Source organism: Notolepis coatsorum, assembly GCF_963971535.1.
Source record: "Notolepis coatsorum genome assembly, chromosome: 2".
Classification (NCBI taxonomy): domain Eukaryota; kingdom Metazoa; phylum Chordata; class Actinopteri; order Aulopiformes; family Paralepididae; genus Notolepis; species Notolepis coatsorum.
In genome coordinates, this window is record NC_140166.1 from 143,837,483 (window position 1) to 143,858,294 (window position 20,812).

A 20,812-nucleotide genomic window follows, 5' to 3' on the forward strand; every position below is an offset into this window, starting at 1 on the left:
GACCTAGGGGGGGGGGGGGGGGGGGAACTATTTCCAGACTGGTGCAATTCTGATTCCAATCATGTAGATTTGTAGAGAGCAGGGGTGTAAAGTACTTGAGTAATTGTACTTTGTTACAATACTCAAGTATTATTAGGTTTGTATACTTGTACTTTTACTCAATTACATTTCAGAGAAAAAAAACATACTTTTTACTCCTTACATTTAAAATGCAGACCTACAAAGTGCAAATCTCGCAGGTCCAACAATTTTAATTAGTATATTTGTTTCTCTGGCCGAACTAACATTAACGTTATTAATCCTGCGGCCGCACTTTTCTTTTTTAAACGGCCAATCAAATCCCCATCAATGGAAAATTAAACCCGCCCATACCCATGCTGATTGGTCCTTGTGCAAGACTAGAAAGCGGGGATCTTTGATTAAACACCTGCTATCAGAAGAATAGACAGAAAAAAAAGTTTTTACTTTAACTTTTTAGTACTTAAGTACATTTAAAAGTAGAAACTTTTTTACTTTTACTCAAGTGTATTTTTAGCCAGATACTCTGACTTTTACTAGAGTAAGATTTTGAGACGGTACCCATACTTTCACTTAAGTATAATTTCTGGGTACTTTTTACACCCCTGCTAGAGAGTGATGAGGATTTACATGCTGTGCAATGTGTTTTCTTTCTATATGTTCTGTTGAATGAATAAATAACTGAAAAGTAAAACGATCTCTGTTTGCATCTATTACTGTCTGTGATGCAGACATTTACATTACATTAGTAATTTAGCTGAATGTTTTTATCCAAAGCGACTTACAAGTTCTGTAGGACAAGTCAGCAGGAAGGGCACAACTCTAGTAGTATAGACATATTAGCATAGTAGTAATATAGACATATTAGCATAGTAGGTAGTAGTATAGCCATATTAACATAGTAGGTAGTATAGACTATTAGCATAGTAGGTAGTAATATAGTCAAGGTAGATTCCTTAGTAGCAAATTGCATACTAGTAAAAGTCTGTTGTTATGGCTAGTTGTCAAACAGTTTGCATCATTCGACCAACTGAAAACAAAATTTAACATCCCTAACACTTTTTTCGATATCTCCAAATCAGACACTATGTCAAAGAAAAAATTCCACATTTTGAAACCATGCCAGAGAATTGCCCATTCTATGATCTCCTGAAGCTTCCTCCAGACACCTGATATCTTGCTTTATGTCCCTGTTTTCCACGACCATCTGAGAGATGCCTGGTCCACTGAGTTGAATCTAGAGGTGTCTGAGAGCATATGGAATGAAGGTTTGACTAGAATCCAAACTTGCTCAATCAATGCTAGGTACAAATTGATTCAATTTAAAGTCATCCATAGACTCCACTATTTAAAGACCAAACTACACAGAATTTATCCATCTCTTTCTTCATTATGTGACAGGTGTAAAGTTGCAGAGGGCTCTTTAACACATCTCCTTTGGCTCTGTCCTCATTTACAAAAATTCTGGGGTGAAATATTCCAGTGGTTTTCCAGGGTCTATGGAAAGGACATTCCCCCTGATCCAGAGTTGGCACTCTTTGGGTGTTCAGAGACTGCCTTAAGGTACACGAGGGAGGAACAACAGACACTAATGCAAAAAAAATTATTCTAACCGATTGGAAATCACCTACACCCCCGTGTTTCCAGAAATGGCTCAATGAAATTATCACAATCATACAGATGGAGAAGATCCGCTATTACAGATCCAAAGAGCACAACAGGTTTTCGGACATATGGAGCCCATTCATTGACTATCTGAAGGACAAATAACTGCATTCTGCAGAGACTCACCCCTGTATATCTCATGTTTGACCTACACCTTGTAACACCTGGCTATACAACACACTTTAATGCTTTGAGTTAAGTCACAATGTTATTTTATTTTCCTGTCTGGCAGTCGTTTTAGTTTTTTAGTTTTGTTATGTGTTTATTTTTGTTCTGTCTCCTCCTTTTTGTTTGTCTGTTCTTGTCTATAGTAAACTGAGAAATAAACTATTTAAAAGCTTAGGCACTCTTTCAAAGTTGGTTAAGGTTAGAGTTTGTCTTAGAGCAGGGCGATATTGTGTGACGGCAAGTCATTTATTTGTTTAAAATGTTTTTGAATGTTATATTTTGATTGATGAAGAGCCAGATGTGTCACACTCCCAGGTCAGGTCAGACCTGGGAGAGAGAACGCCACAGCACTCCCAGGTCTGACCTGACCTGGGAGTGCTGTGGCGTTCTCTCTCCCAGGTCTGACCTGACCTGGGAGTGTGACAAGATGAAGTTGATAAAGACCATCAGTCTTCTGGATGCTCTGGGACAATTCAGAAGAATCTAATTTGACGTTTTCTTTTCATCTTTGTCACACCAGTGAAAAGACTGTGAATGTGGATGTAATTTTCATAATTCCTATGTAAGATTCTTATTGTTTTTCGATCAATGAAGTCCGGTTGTGCACTACAGTGCACATTTAGTAAAATATTAATAGAGTGAAGTTAAAAAGAAGTCTTTGAAATGTGTTCTTGAGCACCCGAACACTTAAATTATCACAAAAAAATTACAAGTGACAACACTTTTTTTCCACTGGGTCTCAGGAGGTTAAGAAGGTAAAACAGCGCCCCCCCTGGCTGAAACTGACAAGTCAGGAATGACAGCTTGTTGAAATCTAGGCTACTGGTTGCCTGGCAACTAGGCATCTCAGGAGTCAGTCAGTAAGAAGAGGCAGTTCTCAGGGGGAAGACAAATACTTGATTAAGATACTATTAGTAGCAGCCAAGAAAGCTTTGACTAAACTGTGGTACAGAGTAGAAGCACAGACGAAGGAACAATGGACAGAAATAATAGAGGGGATACAGGAAATGGAGAGAATCACACATATGCTGAGGCTGCAAGAGGAGAAATCTGAGTCAAAATGGGAAAAGTGGGAGGAATATAGGAAGAAAAAGAACGACATCACAGAAGAATGAAAAGGAAACAAGAAAATAAATTGAAATGTAAATAAACAATGTAAATATAGAATGGACCGAAGGACCCATGTCACCCTTTTTTTCTTTTCTCATTTTTGTCTATTTGTTTTTTTATTTTAATTTCTTTTTGATACTATGTCTTTATAATTTTGTATGTTGAACTGTTTGTATGTTGAAAAAAAAAGAGGCAGTTCAAGAGAATATTTTGGTTTGGTTATTATTATCATCTTGGGTCCTCAGTCCAGTGTTTGTCCATAAATTGTCCCTCAGTCATCAACACTTTGAGAACCCCTGCTTTAGATTATTCATCTCTTTGATTATATATCTAGATCTAAATCCATCCTAGTGGTTTACGTGAATATGAACTCATGCTGTAGGAGCTGCTTGGAACTCATTTAGTCAAAGAGTTCCAAAAGCCTTGTTCCCCTTGTGAACCAGAAAGCTTTATTACCAGGAGAAACTTAAATTAAATTGGCTTAAATTAAATAACACTTTAAACTAGAATTAAACATAACCTACCATAAATAAAATGACATGAGGAAATATATATCATACAGTATATATCAGATATATATTATTTACAGTATATATCAGATATATATCATATACAGTATACATCATTATTCAGTATATATCAGATATATATCATATTCAGTATATTTAAAGCTTTAAAAATACACACATATACAGTATACAATACCCTAATTTTCAGACCTGGGCATGTCATATCACTGGCCATAATGTCCTGGCTTTCCCCTTCACTCATTGACAGAGGTTATTAAAGAGATGACTTACCTAGCTCTAACCTCCACACACAAACACACACCAAAGATATAACACTTCCAACCCCCAACATTACCCTTTATTGGGCAAAGTGATCAGACTGATGGAAGGAAATGTGATGACACTTCAGAGCCTATAGGAGAGATTGAGCCAAGGCCTATGGCTCTTATAAAGGTTAAGTCTGCCCCCTAGTGATATAAATGATGTACAACACCAGTATCCTTAGAGAAATGGGCTATATACATGTTTTTGTTTAGAACTCTTTTTTTGGCACATTGGCACACCTCTTTGTTTGGAGTTAATCATCCGCAATATTTCATCGCGCAATTCACTGCAGCCATTCAACAGTATGCGCAGTATGTTGAATGTTAAATACATTAATCAGTGGTGGAAAGTAACTAAGTATGTCGACTCAAGTACTGTACTTAAGTACAATGTCAAGCTACTTGTACTTGACGTGACTATTTTCATTTTAGGGAACTTTATACTTTACTCCACTACATTTCAAAGGAAATATATAAGATTTTGCATAGAAAACATGGCAAAATGTTTGAAGCCTGACAACTTCAAGAGGACATAATCAGAGCAGCATAACTGGACCACATCCCGCTTTAACATAACCTCAGAGCAGCATAGCTGGACCACATACCACTTTAACATGACCTTTAATCAGAGCAGCATAACTGGACCACATCCCACTTTAACATAACCTGTAGAGGTCAATGGATCAAGGCTTGAATGCTCCCAAGCACTGGAATACACAAACGTCATGTAGAATGTGTACTTTTACTTTAGATACTCAAGTACATTCAATAGAAAATACATCTCTACTTTTACTTAAGTAGAATTTGAATGGAGGACCTTTCCTTTGACCAGAGTACTCATTTATCTGGGTATTTCTACTTTTACTTAAGTAAAGGAACTGTGTACTTCTTCCACCACTGCCTTTAATCCATGAGAGGGATCATCCCAGTATGGTGTTGTTATGGTGCACCTGTTTTTGTTACCCGTATAGCCCTTTAAAAGACCAATCAGTAGTGCAGGGCAGTCAGAGTATTCTTATTGACTAGTTCATTTCAAGTAAATGTATGTAACTTAGTCTTTTGAGTTCTGGGGGGGTTTAAAAAAAAGAATTCCCCTCAGATTGAGCTCCCAGAGACTCCTCCTGAATCCAATTTAGTGAAGCCTTGGCTTCAGTTTGGCTCAATGGCATAGCAGCCAGACATGACTACCTCCTCCTGGACCTGAGTGAGTGGGCTGAGGAGAGGGAAGTCATGAGAATAATAACAGGCAGCATGGCTCATTTCAGGGAACTCAGACTGATCGCTACACACCGAATTCAATTTAAAATGCATTCATTCAAAATAATTTGTTCATTCGTTATTGGCCGACACTAGCAATCAGTGATCCAAATGTAAACACATGCCCCACCACCAAAAATAAGAAGAAGCCTAAGAATGGAGATACATTTTCATTCTGTAGTTGATTGACTGAGCTCTCGATACAAGGATTAACACTAGACATAGTAGACAATAGGTAATTGTATTTGTATTCTTGGCTGTAAATGTTTTTTTTGTTTTGTTTACATTTGTACAATATTAGAGTACGACAGACTATATACCTACTCAACCCCCTCCAATGTACAGTTTCTTCCTCTTCGGATGTATATATTTTTTTATGATCTCTTTTTCTTACACTACTGTATATTTGTATGTCTTGTATGTCAAATATCTTAATTAATTGAAAATGGAGGACCCTGATGTAAACTAGACGAAAGTCTTCTTTACATATCTGTAGATATATATATATATATATATATATATATATATGTACATATCCCTTACCTACTCTTACTAGTTACGCTGCTGGCCAGTATGACTTACTACCATACTGTCTTTATACCTGTATCACTGTACAATGGAAATGTTAGATTTCGACAGCATATCTCGTGTAGCACATGGAAATAGTGAGTTCAAGTAAATTCCTTTGCGTTGTTTTCAAAGTTCTATATTGAGGTTCAGTCGGTGAAACGGCAAGTTTCAAGCAAATATCCACACGGGTCCTTCTGGGTTTAGATGTCCACGTTTATTTAGTAAGAATACAAGAACAAAAGACAAAATGCACAATATTCAATGAATGGTCATTCTTCCTAAACCAGCTCCTATCTAGGTCCGTTTCCCTGAAAGTCTGCCACCAGAAGAACATCTCTCTCTCTCTCTCTCTCTCTCCTTGAGCTCTTTTGATAACGCAGATGACTCTGTTCTAAAAACAAAATTGTTGCATTTACGACTGACCCATGCCCCACACATCCTGGCTGTGGGTTCAACCGAAGACCTTGAAGATAGAGTGTCCCGTATGAAGTGTCCCGGCTGCCCAGAGATAAGAGGTGAAGGAGAAGGTTATAGGTTGAATCAACCTCCTCCATGGAGGTCCGGCCCCCACATTGTTACCAACCCCCCCTGGAACAGAGAGAGGAGAGACAGACCCAAATCCCACAGTAATTCAAAATGACCAAAGGTGATCAAATACAAATACAATGGTTGCATATTGTTGTCCAGCCTACCCTGAGTATGAAAATAAAATGTTTGACTCCCCCGCATGCAAAGGGACAGAGGTATTGAAGATAGGAATCAAACAAACTTTACCCCGGTGATCCGCGTCTATTCTTTTACCAACTAACTTGCATTTTTCCGCAATCCGATTGGCCACTGACGTTTCTGGTCATTTGACATGTGCGCCAATCGCGTGACGCCTGTTTCTGCGCCTATTTCCGCCTCTAACAGCCTGCAAACTACCTAACGCCTAGTTATATCACTGGTTAAGCTTAGGCGACTCTTTCAAAGTTGGTTACGGTTAGAGTTTGGAATCAGGGCTGGTGTTCTATCGCCCTGCTCTAAGACAAACTCTAACCTTAACCACCTTCGAAAGAGTGCCTAAGCTTAACCAGTGATAAACAGGCGTCACACGATTGGCGCAGATGTCACAGAAACGTCAGCGGCCAATCAGATCGCGGACAAATGCAAGTTAGTTGGTAAAAGTATAGACGCCGGTAGGCTAGAAACTAGAAACAAAGCAAAACATAGTGTATGTGTGTGTGTCCCTCAGAAAAACGATAGAGTGGCTGAGTGAATGAATGTAACTCCTAATTACCTCATCTTTCACAACTCAGCATATTCAAGATCAATTTAAATCCCAAGCCCTGGTTAGGGCCGATTTAGGTGCGACCCAATATATTTTATGAGTTTTAAAAAAAAATTATATATTAAAAAAAAAAAATCCGTTTTTTTTTTTTTTTTTAAGAATAAAGTTTCATAGAAATCTTAGTCAAACATTTAGTATTATGGATATTAAACATGCTGGCAGAGTACATGCATCCATGTTGTTGTGAACATTTTAACCCTTTCACTGCCACACGACAGCCGGTTAACCCTTTCACTGTGACAATACAGAAGGTTAGCCCTTTACTATCACACAACCGACGGCGATGCTCCATCATTAGCATCATTAGCTCCGCATCCGCGGAGCTAATGATGCTAATGATGGAGCATCGCCGTCGGTTGTGTGATAGTAAAGGGCTAACCTTCTGTCGTGTGGCAGTGAAAGGGTTAATTAAATAAAGAAATTCCCTATCCATAGTCGCCGTGGGAAAGAATAAAAAAAAAAAAAAAAAAAAAAAAAATTCCCTACCTACCCATGGCCAAACTGACAACCAACCTGAAACCAACTATTATTTTTGTTAGGCCTAGAGGAGCTGTGAATCATTGAATGTCACTGATCTCTACTTCAGCTCACAGAACTCGGCCTCCCCAGAGCAATATAGAAGCCAAAGTCCAGGATAGAGAGGCTGAGTGAGGCTGAGGTTAGACTAGTGTATTCCTGGCGTTTTTTTATACGTTTTTGACGACGTATCATGTCCTATCTACACAGAAACACGTTTTTTGGCGTTTTTTTGTGGATACGGCTGAAACGCAAAATTGTGTTTGCGTTTGGAGATACGCAAAAAAACGAGTCGACAAACAGCGTGTAGTCAGCACGCTAGCCGTTGTTGCGAAAACGCCCATGCGCAGTAGATACCATCTGCGTGCCCTTCCGGTGACAGCAGAGTGTGTGTGTGTGTGTGTTTGGGACAGAGCTCCGTGTCCCAAAATAGCTTCAGCTACCATGTGTTGTCAAGTTATTGTTATAAGGACCCCAGTCCAAGCTACAACAGTCTGCATTCCCTTAACAATTGTTTGTATTGAGCCGTATTGTATTGTACCCATATGCAATATGTTAAATAAAGTTTACATCCATTCATTCTGCTAGCATTACCGATGGCATGAGCAGCTGGCTAACGTGAGCTATCAGGATTCAGACCCTGTTAGCTCAGAGTTCCTCTTTCAACTTAAGAAGCATTAAACAAAATGGCCCAGTCATCTATTCACCTTTGTTTAATACACACAGCGTTGTCTCTAATGTTATCTAACTACTGATAGCTCGCGATATCATCAGTTTTGATGCTGGCTAAGTAGCGTGAGCTAACGTTAGCTTCTAGCCACAATGCTATATTGTTATAATGGCATACTCCATTGACGTTAGCATGCAGCTAACAATGCTACAATGTACAATGCTACCGATCGTTTTTTAGCCTAAACTATCCGCTCTTGGTGGTCACTTGTGTTGATGTTAGTTTTGTTTCATCAACAAATGACAGGCAGAACACACAGTGAATGTATCCGTTTTGTTTATTGCACTTTTATTAGGCTTTGCTGAAAAAAGAATTGCTGCATTGAGCAAGATGGTGGCGCGGCATAGGCGCCTGCCTTGTTGACATTTTCTTTGCTGGAGCTTCCAGGAAGTGTATTGGCACATTCGTTCTGATTGGTTGAAATTGCCTTCATGTTTGCCACCTACTGCCACCTACTGCTTTGGCAGTGTACTACATCAGTGTGCTCTGGTGACAAAACGAAAAAAAAAACGAAAGTGTGACTCGAGGCGCATGACGTCGCGGCGATACGCGGCGATGCGTATAAGAAAACAATACGAAGATGATACGAAAGGTGTAACCTCAGCCTGAATGTGGTGTTGACTCTGTGCAGGAGGGTCATGGTGGCAGAGACGCTGTAGAAGGACAGAGTACCTGCGCTGTGATCCAGGTACACTCCTATTCTGGAGGACCGGGGGCCCGATACTGTTATTCTCTTGTCATTGTGTCTGAAGAGGTAATTACTTTGTCTGCACTCTAAAGCCCAGGATTTGGAATTGAATCCAAAGCCACAGTTCTCTACAGGGCCTGTTCTACTGATGTCTTTGTAGGAGGCTGCTACAGAAACCCCTCTACCACTCCACTCCACCTCCCAGTAACAGCGGCCAGTCAGACCTTCTCTACCCAGAACCTGACGCCATTCAATAAATCTTTCTGGGTGATCAGGATATGACTGCTCTTGCTTCATCCGTTTTGCTTTTCTGTTCCCCTCAGACAAAGACAGACGTGTGTTTGTTGTGTTTGGGTCCAGTGTGATCCGAGAGGAATATTGTAAGAAGTCAGCTCTGGTCTTGGGCTCTGGTGGCAGTAAAAGATGAACAGTATTCACTGTTGTTGAGATTCTGGGCCACTGCTCTTTCAGAACGTCCTCTAGTTTGTCTCTCAGCTCAGACACGACCTCAGTCACATCTGCAAAGTACAGGAGAGGAAGGACACCAATGCTGGGTGAGTCTGTAGACTCACAGGGACTGGAGAGGGGGGGGTAACTCTGTAGAAAGTGGATGTGGTCCTCTGTGTGTGAGAGCTGCTCCAGCTCAGTGGCTCTTCTCCTCAGGTCCGCTATCTCCTGCTCCAGTCTCTTCTGCACTTCTTCAGCCTGAGTCACTGTGGTCCTCTGTCGGGCTCTGATGACCTTCTCCAGCTCAGAGCGCCTTGTCTCCAAGGAGCGTATCAGCTCAGTGAAGACTCTCCCACTGTCCTCCACTGCTTTATCAGCAGAGCGATTGAGAGAAGCAACAGCCTGTTGGGCCTCTTTCAGTTGCTTCTCTCTCTCCTGGACTCTCTGGTGGATTTTCTGCTGACTCATGCCAAGCTCTTTCTGTCTCTCCATACTTTCTGCTGCAGCTGAGACTGTATCATGGCCTTTATGTTCATCCATGGAACACAGATAACAGATGCACTGCTGATCAGTACGACAGAAAACATCCAGAATCCTGTCATGACGAGAGCAGGTGTTCTCCTGAAGCCGTGTGGAGGCTTTGACCAGCTTGTGTTTCTTAAAGGTATCAGATTGATAGTGAGACTGGAGGTGAGTTTCACAGTAAGAAGCCAGACATACCAGGCAGGACTTGAGGGCTTTCTGCTTTCTCCCAGTGCAGAAATCACAGACCACGTCTCCAGGTCCAGCATAACAGTGATCAGGAGGAGCAGAAGACAACAGTCCTGTCTTCATTAGTTGTTCTATCACTTCAGCCAGCATGTTGTTTTTCTTCAGAAAAGGCCTCGGAGTAAAAGTCTCCCTGCACTGGGGACATTTGTAGATCCCCGTCTGATCACCGTGATCCCAGCAGTCTTTAATACAGCCCATACAGTAGCTGTGTCCACAGGGAATAGTTACCGGATCCTTCAGTGGATCCAGACAGATAGAACAGCAGAACTGGTCCTGGTACATATCAACTCCTTGCTGCGCCATTTTATTCTACAAAGACAAAGACAACGACACTCTAAGTTTTGTTTTCTCAGGAAGAGTAAACTGAAACTCGTGTGGGTGGGAGGTGCTTCCTGGTTGTAGAGTAAACTCTGAACGCGTCACGGGGTGGGAGCTAGCTGTCCAGGGGAGGAGTCGCTTTAAAGAGACAGTGTCTATTTTACTGTGATTCATAGATGGAAGATGTTTTTTTTTTTTTACTTATACATTATTATACATGACTATTCTATGCAAGTAGGCTATGTCTAAGCTATTTTACAATATTATACATGAACTGCTTGTTTGTTTTTTAATCTGTTTATTACTTGTTTTTTATTATAATTTATTTTCAATTTATGTTTGAAATAAATAAACTCATTCATTCAAGATATTGTGTGAGCAAAAGTATAGTTACTGGCTGTACAATACTGCTGTAGGCCTATAATACTGCTGTTGAATGAATGAATGAATGAATTATTTTATTTCGAATGTTTACAAATAAATAAACAAACAAATAATTTTTCGAACATTTTCACAAATAAACAAAAAAAAGGATAGGTTTGAAGCCGAAGGCTTATAGAGCAACCTACCCCTAATTCAAAAAAACAAATTCAAAAAAGTTAGTTTTCAAAATATAACAAAATAAAATCAACAATAAAAAAAAAAAAATTTACAGTTGTCTGGTAATCCGGAGGTTCCCGGTTCGATCCCCACTCCTCCCGGGCAGCGTGTCTAAGTGTCCTTGAGCGAGACACTTGCATGGTTGGTGGTCGCCTCCGCCATCGGTGTGTAAATGTGTGAGTGAATGGGTAAAATGTGAGGAACAAATTGTAAAGCAATAAATAATAGTTAGTACAGAACAGGTTTTGTCAGTGTCATTAAGTGCGTCTTGTTAAACCATTAGCAACAAGGTGCATCGCTTCATTGAGCTGCGATCTACTCAACTCAACTCAAGCATTTACTCCTTTTAACGAAAAGGTCAAACATTTGGAAGCATAGTTTGTCTGTATGACTGGCATCATGCCGCCGCATGGCAACCATCATGGCTGGAGAGCAACACCAGCCAGCAGCCAAATGCTCATTATTCCTGGCCGTCGGTAGGGGCGTAGCTGGGGGGGGGGGGGGTAGCTTAGGATGATTCCAAGGGCCCAGCACTGGGGGGGGCCCCAAAAAAAAATTTTTTTTTTTTTTTTTACTAGACATCACTCAGGTGTATTATTGATGCTCTCATTGATACTATGTTTGTTTCTGAAGTGTGTGTGTGTGTGTGTGTGTGTGAGATATATAGAGAGAGAGGGGGGGCTTTGGTAGACTATTGCATTGGTCCATTCATTGAAGATGAACGCAATGCGACATCCTTTACTAGGCTCACCCACCAACAGTGCAGGTGCTGTACTGCTGATCCGAATGTATAGGTAAAAACCATATTATGCGTTTTCATCAATAAAAAAATGGCAAAAAAAAAATCCGCTTGCGCGCTTATGCGCGCTCGCTTTCACTGGGGGCCGACAAATACATTCTTTCATGGGGCCCAGAATCTGGAGCTACACCCCTGGCCGTCGGTCACGTCTGCCAATTATATTAGCAAAGTTGCAAGTAGTCAACGTGTATCAGTGAGTCAGACCTTAGTCAACGTGTATCAGTGAGTCAGACCTTAGTCAACGTGTATCAGTGAGTCAGACCTTAGTCAACGTGTATCAGTGAGTCAGACCTTAGTCAACGTGTATCAGTGAGTCAGACCTTAGTCAACGTGTATCAGTGAGTCAGACCTTAGTCAACGTGTATCAGTGAGTCAGACCTTAGTCAACGTGTATCAGTGAGTCAGACCTTAGTCAACGTGTATCAGTGAGTCAGACCTTAGTCAACGTGTATCAGTGAGTCAGACCTTAGTCAACGTGTATCAGTGAGTCAGACCTTTCTAAAAATCTATCTCCACTGCTGAGAAATGTAATTCGCTGGCAATATTCTGAATCCACCAGATGCAGTGGCCAGTTATCTAAAGTTAACGTCAGGCCCAACAATGCAAAGTCCTTATACAGTATTGGAGACAGCTTTCTAAAGCAACACAAAAGAAGGAGAATACTGCAGACTTAATTTTCTCCCTTTGCTTTTTGGTTCTTAAAGCGCAGTGTGTCACCGATAGATCCAGTTGCAGGGAATAATAACTGTATTTAATAATCACATTATTATTGTTACTATTCACTTAAAAGGTCATCATCGTTCTTACAGCAGGATAAATGAAATACCTGCTTGTGGCACATTTCAATCTGTTCCCTATAATTATAACTACTAATATAATTCCTTTTCAATATATATATATATATATTCTTTTTTAATTATCTTTTTTCCTCCTTTTTCCGTTTTTCTCCCCTCCCAATGTTAGTCGTTATGCCAATTCCCACTCCCCTTCCTGGTCGTTGCGCACTCTACCCCCTACCGTCGGTCCGGGAGGGCGGAGACTATCACATGCTTCCTCCGACACACGTGTAGCCAGCCCACCACTTCTTTTCACCTGGCAGCGCGGACTCTCACTGGGAGAGTGTAACGTGTGGAAGGGTCACACTACCTCTCCTAGATCCTTCCCTCGCTGTGCAGGCGCCCCGACCAAACTGTAGGAGTCGCTGTTTACAACGACCCGGACCCACCCACCGGCTTCCCTCCCGCTGACTCTGCCAATCGAGCCAGTGTGACGGCTGGCCAAGCCGGAGGCAACGCTGACCTGGATTCGATACCAGTGTCTCTTGCGTTGGTGACAAGCGCCTTGTCTGCTGCGCCACCCAGCCGCCTCCTTTTCAATATTAAAGGTGCTGAAAGTAGTCTTATTTTGGTTAAAATAAGTGTTAAGTAGCTCTACATTCTGGGAGACCCATGTTACTGACCATCAGTGATGGCTGTTTACTGCAGAGTGGAGGGACTGGGAGACCCATGTTACTGACCAGACACTCTATATCAGTGATGGCTGTTTACTGCAGAGTGGAGGGACTGGGAGACCCATGTTACTGACCAGACACTCTGTATCAGTGATGGCTGTTTACTGCAGAGTGGAGGGACTGGGAGACCCATGTTACTGACCAGACACTCTGTATCAGTGATGGCTGTTTACTGCAGAGCGGAGGGACTGGGAGACCCATGTTACTGACCAGACACTCTGTATCAGTGATGGCTGTTTACTGCAGAGCGGAGGGACTGGGAGACCCATGTTACTGACCAGACACTCTATATCAGTGATGGCTGTTTACTGCAGAGCGGAGGGACTGGGAGACCCATGTTACTGACCAGACACTCTATATCAGTGATGGCTGTTTACTGCAGAGCGGAGGGACTGGGAGACCCATGTTACTGACCAGACACTCTATATCAGTGATGGCTGTTTACTGCAGAGCGGAGGGACTGGGAGACCCATGTTACTGACCAGACACTCTATATCAGTGATGGCTGTTTACTGCAGAGCGGAGGGACTGGGAGACCCATGTTACTGACCAGACACTCTATATCAGTGATGGCTGTTTACTGCAGAGCGGAGGGACTGGGAGACCCATGTTACTGACCAGACACTCTATATCAGTGATGGCTGTTTACTGCAGAGCGGAGGGACTGGGAGACCCATGTTACTGACCAGACAGTCTGTATCAGTGATGGCTGTTTACTGCAGAGCGGAGGGACTGGGAGACCCATGTTACTGACCAGACACTCTATATCAGTGATGGCTGTTTACTGCAGAGCGGAGGGACTGGGAGACCCATGTTACTGACCAGACACTCTATACCAGTGATGGCTGTTTACTGCAGAGTGGAGGGACTGGGAGACCCATGTTATTGACCAGGCACTATATCAGTGATGGCTGTTTACTGCAGAGCGGAGGGACTGGGAGACCCATGTTATTGACCAGGCACTATATCAGTGATGGCTGTTTACTGCAGAGTGGAGGGACTGGGAGACCCATGTTACTGACCAGGCACTATATCAGTGATGGCTGTTTACTGCAGAGTGGAGGGACTGAGAGACCCATGTTACTGACCAGACACTCTATATCAGTGATGGCTGTTTACTGCAGAGTGGAGGGACTGAGAGACCCATGTTACTGACCACACACTCTATATCAGTGATGGCTGTTTACTGCAGAGCAGGAGGGACTGGGAGACCCATGTTACTGACCACACACTCTATATCAGTGATGGCTGTTTACTGCAGAGCAGGAGGGACTGGGAGACCCATGTTACTGACCAGACACTATATCAGTGATGGCTGTTGGAATGTAGAGCTATTACTTTAACATCTAGACCACTCGCTTTAACAAAATACCACTTACAGCACCTTTAATAAGCTACATTGTTTCAGTATAGCTACTAGCTACACTGGTCTATTTACACTAAGAGGTCGCTCTACAATCACACTTGCATTACAGTGTATCGATTCTGCCCTTGTTTAAAAAATAATAAAAATAATTACTCATCATGCAAAAACATCACCTGTGTGCAATATTTGCAAGGCAACCCCTGATATTAAGCACCATCAACACCACTGTGATCTTAACTTCAGGAGACATCTTTACCAGAGGAAGTATCCAGTGCGTGAAGACAGAGGAATAATAATAATAATATGAATTCAGGTTCAGCGTCAGGACGATTGCTGCATGTTGCATCATGCTGTGTCATGTTGTACATGTTGTATCATGTATCTACACAATACCTGGATACAGTACAACCTTCTGCTGACCAAGTACAAGTAGGACTTTGTTTTGTGTTTTCGCTAATACTGACCGACAGGAGAGAGTTACTCAATATAGTGAACATCCGTGAAAACAATCTTTGTACAGACGGTTACTTTATGCCAAACTCCCATTTTATATTCTATAATTTAACTGATAAGATGATCTTTTCATTAAATAGTATACTCTAGGTATCTGTCACATCACATCGTATTTTAGCCTGGTGTCGGTCCATAGGAAAATAGATATATTTCTCAAAATGCCCAAATGTTTACAAAGTGCGTTGAACGCATCGATTTCACACACACCAGGGGTCACAACCTCTGATGTAAGTATATAGAGGTTACTGTTGCGTTTTTCCTGTATGTCCGTCCCATCGTAATGTGTTCCAGGACGGATCCATGAAAGTGAAATCCTAGAATGCCCGCGGTCTTGACTTGGAAGGACTGAGGTGTTGTTGGCGTCTAGGGGGACGATGAGTCTGGATCCTCCAGAACATGACATCGGAGGAGGAGCTGTAGGCTAATAGACCTGTCCGCTGTATACATTACAAACATACCGTGTTCCAGCCAATCAGCAACACCAACTGAGTCACGTGACCAAGTTGCCCTGGACCTGCGCGAGCTGCTGTGCTAAAAAAAAAAGTACGACAGGGTGTGACCGATCGTATGTTACTCCTTCTGCGTTGTGTTAAATGTCAATGCCCTGAGGGAGTTTCGAACACGGGTCTCCCACGCCGTGGGTGACAACATTGACCGCTGCACTAAGAGGTGAATTCACTCCTGGGTACCGTATCTATGTGTCCTTTAACCCTGTTATGGGGAAGTGAGTTTAACTCGCAGTACCGCTTACTGCCACAGTCACTTCACAACACGCACGTTCATCGTGACTGTGGATATTACTCACGGACCTCCGTTACAAGGGCTCTATGGAGAAACCACGACACTCCCCTGACTATAAAGGTTGTTTCAAACGAAAATGGCTGGATGTCATTTTGCCAAATCAGCAGCATGGCTGTGAGCGTGTGAGTCTTTCACCTTTTACATAATCCAGCTCGATTGTTTAGATCGCTAGCATCATGGCTAACAAATGCAAAATATATTGTAGTCTGCCCCGTTGTTCTGACCAGGATTATGTTCCTTTTGCCCCCTTGATGCGCGCTCGCGCACCGAGTCTGACGTATACACCGAACAGGTCTATAGGTCCATCCAGAAGCCTGTTCAGGGTCTTCATGCGACAACTCTTAGCGGAAGCTTGGCTACTAGACGGCATCCTTGACTTGTAGGGCCTTTTGGGACACGTTTTTAATATAATGACGTGCTAAAAGGCGGATGGTATTCTTTTCAGTGGGGGGGGGGGGGGGGGGGGGGTACAGAGATGGCTAGATGGGTCAACTAGACACAGAGTTGGTGCCAAACATACATTCTTAAATCTCATGCCTTGATAAATATAAAATATACAATGCTCCTACAACTCTACAGTATATATATATACACTCCACATTAAAGGTTCAGCCAACTCTACAGTATATTATACTCTACATTAAAGGTTCAGCCAACTCTGCAGTATATATTATACACTCCACATTAAAGGTTCAGCCAACTCTGCAGTATATTATACTCCACATTAAAGGTTCAGCCAACTCTCCAGTATATTATACTCCACATTAAAGGTTCAGCCATTAAAGGTTCAGACGGAGGTCCTCCTTGGCGGGGGAGTGGGTCGGGGACAGAGGTCCTCCTTGGCGGGGGAGCGGAGCGGGGACAGAGGTCCTCCTTGGCGGGGGAGCGGGTTGGGGACAGAGGTCCTCCTTGGCAGGGGAGCGGAGCGGGGACAGAGGTCCTCCTTGGTGGGGGAGTGGGTCGGGGACAGAGGTCCTCCTTGGTGGGGGAGTGGGTCGGGGACAGAGGTCCTCCTTGGCAGGGGAGCGGGTTGGGGACAGAGGTCCTCCTTGGCGGGGGAGTGGGTCGGGACAGAGGTCCTCCTTGGTGGGGGAGCGGAGCGGGGACAGAGGTCCTCCTTGGCAGGGGAGCGGAGCGGGGACAGAGGTCCTCCTTGGCAGGGGAGCGGAGCGGGGACAGAGGTCCTCCTTGGCGGGGGAGCGGGTCGGGGACAGAGGTCCTCCTTGGTGGGGGAGCGGGTCGGGGACAGAGGTCCTCCTTGGCAGGGGAGCGGGTTGGGGACAGAGGTCCTCCTTGACGGGGGAGCGGAGCGGGACAGAGGTCCTCCTTGGCGGGGGAGCGGGTCGGGGACAGAGGTCCTCCTTGGCAGGGGAGCGGAGCGGGGACAGAGGTCCTCCTTGGCGGGGGAGCGGAGCGGGACAGAGGTCCTCCTTGGCGGGGGAGCGGGTCGGGGACAGAGGTCCTCCTTGGCAGGGGAGCGGAGCGGGGACAGAGGTCCTCCTTGGCGGGGGAGCGGAGCGGGACAGAGGTCCTCCTTGGCGGGGGAGCGGAGCGGGACAGAGGTCCTCCTTGGCGGGGGAGCGGGTCAGGGACAGAGGTCCTCCTTGGCGGGGGAGCGGGTCGGGTCAGGTTGGGTCGGTCACTGTGGGAGAGGAGAGGACTTGAAGGCTTGCTTTGGTTCTGTGGACGCAAAGAGAATAAGGTGTCAGGACAGTATTGTGTAACAGAGAGTACAGATCTCACTTAAAATATATGTAAATAAAGTACTTATCGACCACAGGAAAAAGGTACACATCGTATGTTATGTTATAGGCTTAAGTGATATATTTGAATTTTCCGAATATTCGGTCTTAACCCTTTCACTGCCACACGACAGAAGCATAGGCGGCGGGTATGTAAGGCCAGGCGAGGCTATGCCGACCCAAACCAGCAGCCCCAGTCTGCGCATTATTATAGGCAGCCTAGGCTACGATATTGTGTGTGTGTGGGCTGCTGCAGCCCTGGGCTTACGGGGCTTTAGCCCCGGATGTTTTTCTCCTAGCCCCGGAGCTTAAAAAAAAATAAAAAAATAAAAAAGATTGTTTTTTAGATGTCAGCATCCCCATTGTCTGTGCTGAATGTTTGTTAGTGTTTGGTATTTTTTGTTGGTTTTTAGTACTTTTAAACATCCATTTTTAGTAAGTAGTTTTCATTTGATCCTATAATTTTTTCATTCACCGATTTGTGGACTGAAAGGCGCCTTATAAATCAAATGCATTATTATTATTATTATTATTATTATTATTATTATTATTATTATTATTATTATTATTATTATTATTATTATTATTATTATTATTATTATTATTATTATTATTATTATTATTATTATTATTATCATTATCATCCAGGAGGGAAAAGACACTTTGGATAGTAGGGACGCTTGTATGCTTTCTACAACGGAGTTCGGCGATTCATTTCTGGTCATGTGACATGTACGCCCAATCGTGGGACCGCAAGTGTCTACACTGGTTAAGCTTAGGCGCTCTTTCGAAGTTGGTTAAGGTTAGAGTTTGTCTTAGAGCATGGCGATAGATTCTTTCGACGGTTAAGCTTAGGCACTCTTTCGAAGTTGGTTAAGGTTAGAGTTTGTCTTAGAGCATGGCGATAGAACGCCAGGTGCTTTGCAGGCTGTTCGACGCGGAAATGGGCAAGTGGCCAATCAGATTCGCAAATCGCAGAACTCCGTTGTAGAAAGCATGGACGCAGTAGGGACTGCATCTCTGCCTGTCCTGACCAGGAAAGATTTTGCAACTGTGATCTCCTCTGGCAATAGTTGGATATTGTAATGTGTAGCGAGGGGTTGCAGCAATTCCACTGAGAGAAACTGCTCTGAGGCTGGATAACATTGTATGCCTCTCATAAGTTGTTATCCAACTCATGAGAACCTGCTCTCAAGCTCTTGCAGCATTCTGTCGACGACTGGATAGAACAGTCTCTGTCTCAGCTGATCTCCTGAGCTGAGGTCTGAGCTTGTGCCACAAGATGACTCACCTACATACTCGTCCATCCTTTTCTGCTTCCTCCTTTGGCTGGTAGTATGTTCCTCAATCCAAAGGCCATTACATATGGCCTTTGTCCTGTCATACATGTCCACTGCCATCTCTGAGGTGCGATAACCTTTGAGTGTGTCCTGCACTGTGCTTTTAAATAGTACAGATAGGTATTGAAGATGTGCACTTTAACGCAGCAGCACCTGGAGCCATCCATACCCATGTCCAATGTCCACTGACAAAGACATGCTCATGATACTGTGATAAACTATAATAAGCTTTAATCGAACCCTGGTTCATAGTCCGGTTGGTTTGGGGTGGTGTGAAAGCTCATTCACTCTTGCAAGTGAACCCTGCTGCGGTTCATTTGAGATGTGAATGCAAAGCGGACCAAAGGCAGGAAAAGACCCAAAAATCGAATCTTTTTTTTTATGAGAAGACTGAAACATATGTATATAATGAAACACACAATACAGTTTTTTTCCGATTGCTTAAGCATGATTTTGAAAACGGGGCCCGGTGTTTCAAAACACACAATTAGCACAACCACACACACAATTATCAGAACACCTCAGATCCTTTGCTAAATTAAACACTTGTCAAAACCATACACTAATTTATAAAAACTACATTTTGTTACCATATGACTTAATTCTGTTTGAACCAGTTACACACACTACTGTGCTTAACCTAAAACACATTTAGCAATTCTACTTCTCAGTGATTAGAGTACTGTAAGTGAAGTACGCAGAGAATGTGCAAATATACAATCAATTCACCAAACACTACACAAGACCAATGCTGTAGACTGATGAAAATATAATTTATTTATCTACATACAGTATACCCAAATCAATGATGCAGACTGATGAAAAAAAAACATTTTCTCTCCATATACCCAAATCAATGATGCAGACTGATGCAAATATATATTTTCTCTCCATATAACCAAATCAGTCAACATTTCAACATGGAGAATCACAACAAAACATGCCCCAGTTCTCATGCTACTATGTGCATAACACTGTAAGCTCAGCAAATATCAGACAAACATAAAATACTGTATCTAGTACAGGTTAAAATTACAGTAAAACAAAAACAATTTTGAACAAATTTAAATAGAGTACAGAAAATACTAGACATTATCTCTTTGCCTAGCTGGATCTGGCAAACATTTTTTTTGTGATTCTCCATGTTGACTGATTTGGGAAAATTGGAGAAAATGTATATTTTCATCAGTCTGCATCATTGGTTGTCTTGTGTAGTGTTTTGTGAATGTATTGTATATTTTCACGTTCTCTGTGTACAGTACTTCACTCTCCTTCCATTTTGGTTGAAGACAGGTGAACTCACCTGCTGCATTTTTATAGTGCTTAAACCTGATTGGTGTATCTACAATTAAGCAATGGTGTGTTTGTGCATCTGATGGCTGTGTTTAACCAATTGGCTCATATGTGTGGTAATTTGACATTCTGTGTCTAATGTAATGCAAGTGTGTTTAGTGTTTTGCAAATCACTGTGTGTATTGTTTTGCAAAAAGTGTGAGGCTGACATTGTGCTTATAGGGGTGCAAATCTGGGCATATGTTTTGCTCCTTGAGTGTAAGGTTTTGATAATTGTGTAATACTTTTGATTTGAGTGAAAACTTGAAGACTAGAGATGAACTGTTTATTTCTTTTGTACATAGGCTGTGCATATGTTTGTTTGTTTGTTTATTTGCTTATGTGTATGATTCTTAACTGTGTTTTTATTTTGTTATTGGTGTATATGT

General features: G+C 42.6%; 2 protein-coding genes across 2 annotated transcripts in view; both read right to left on the reverse strand.

Moving 5' to 3' along the window:
* Window positions 1-4,942: 4,942 nt before the first annotated feature.
* Window positions 4,943-10,405, reverse strand: LOC311223551 (tripartite motif-containing protein 16-like; the record flags this gene model as incomplete). Its single annotated transcript, XM_084308331.1, has 2 exons — window positions 4,943-5,006; window positions 8,796-10,405. 2 exons carry the CDS (start codon window positions 10,403-10,405, stop codon window positions 4,943-4,945), a joined length of 1,674 nt encoding a protein of 557 aa, XP_084164457.1.
* A 7,104-nt stretch (window positions 10,406-17,509) lies between these two features.
* Window positions 17,510-20,812, reverse strand: part of prelid3a (PRELI domain containing 3A) — a gene marked incomplete at its 5' end in the record, with an annotated part of 38,926 nt that continues 35,623 nt past the window's right edge. The window contains one exon of the mRNA XM_084307662.1: window positions 17,510-17,689. The remainder of the gene's footprint in view (window positions 17,690-20,812) is intronic.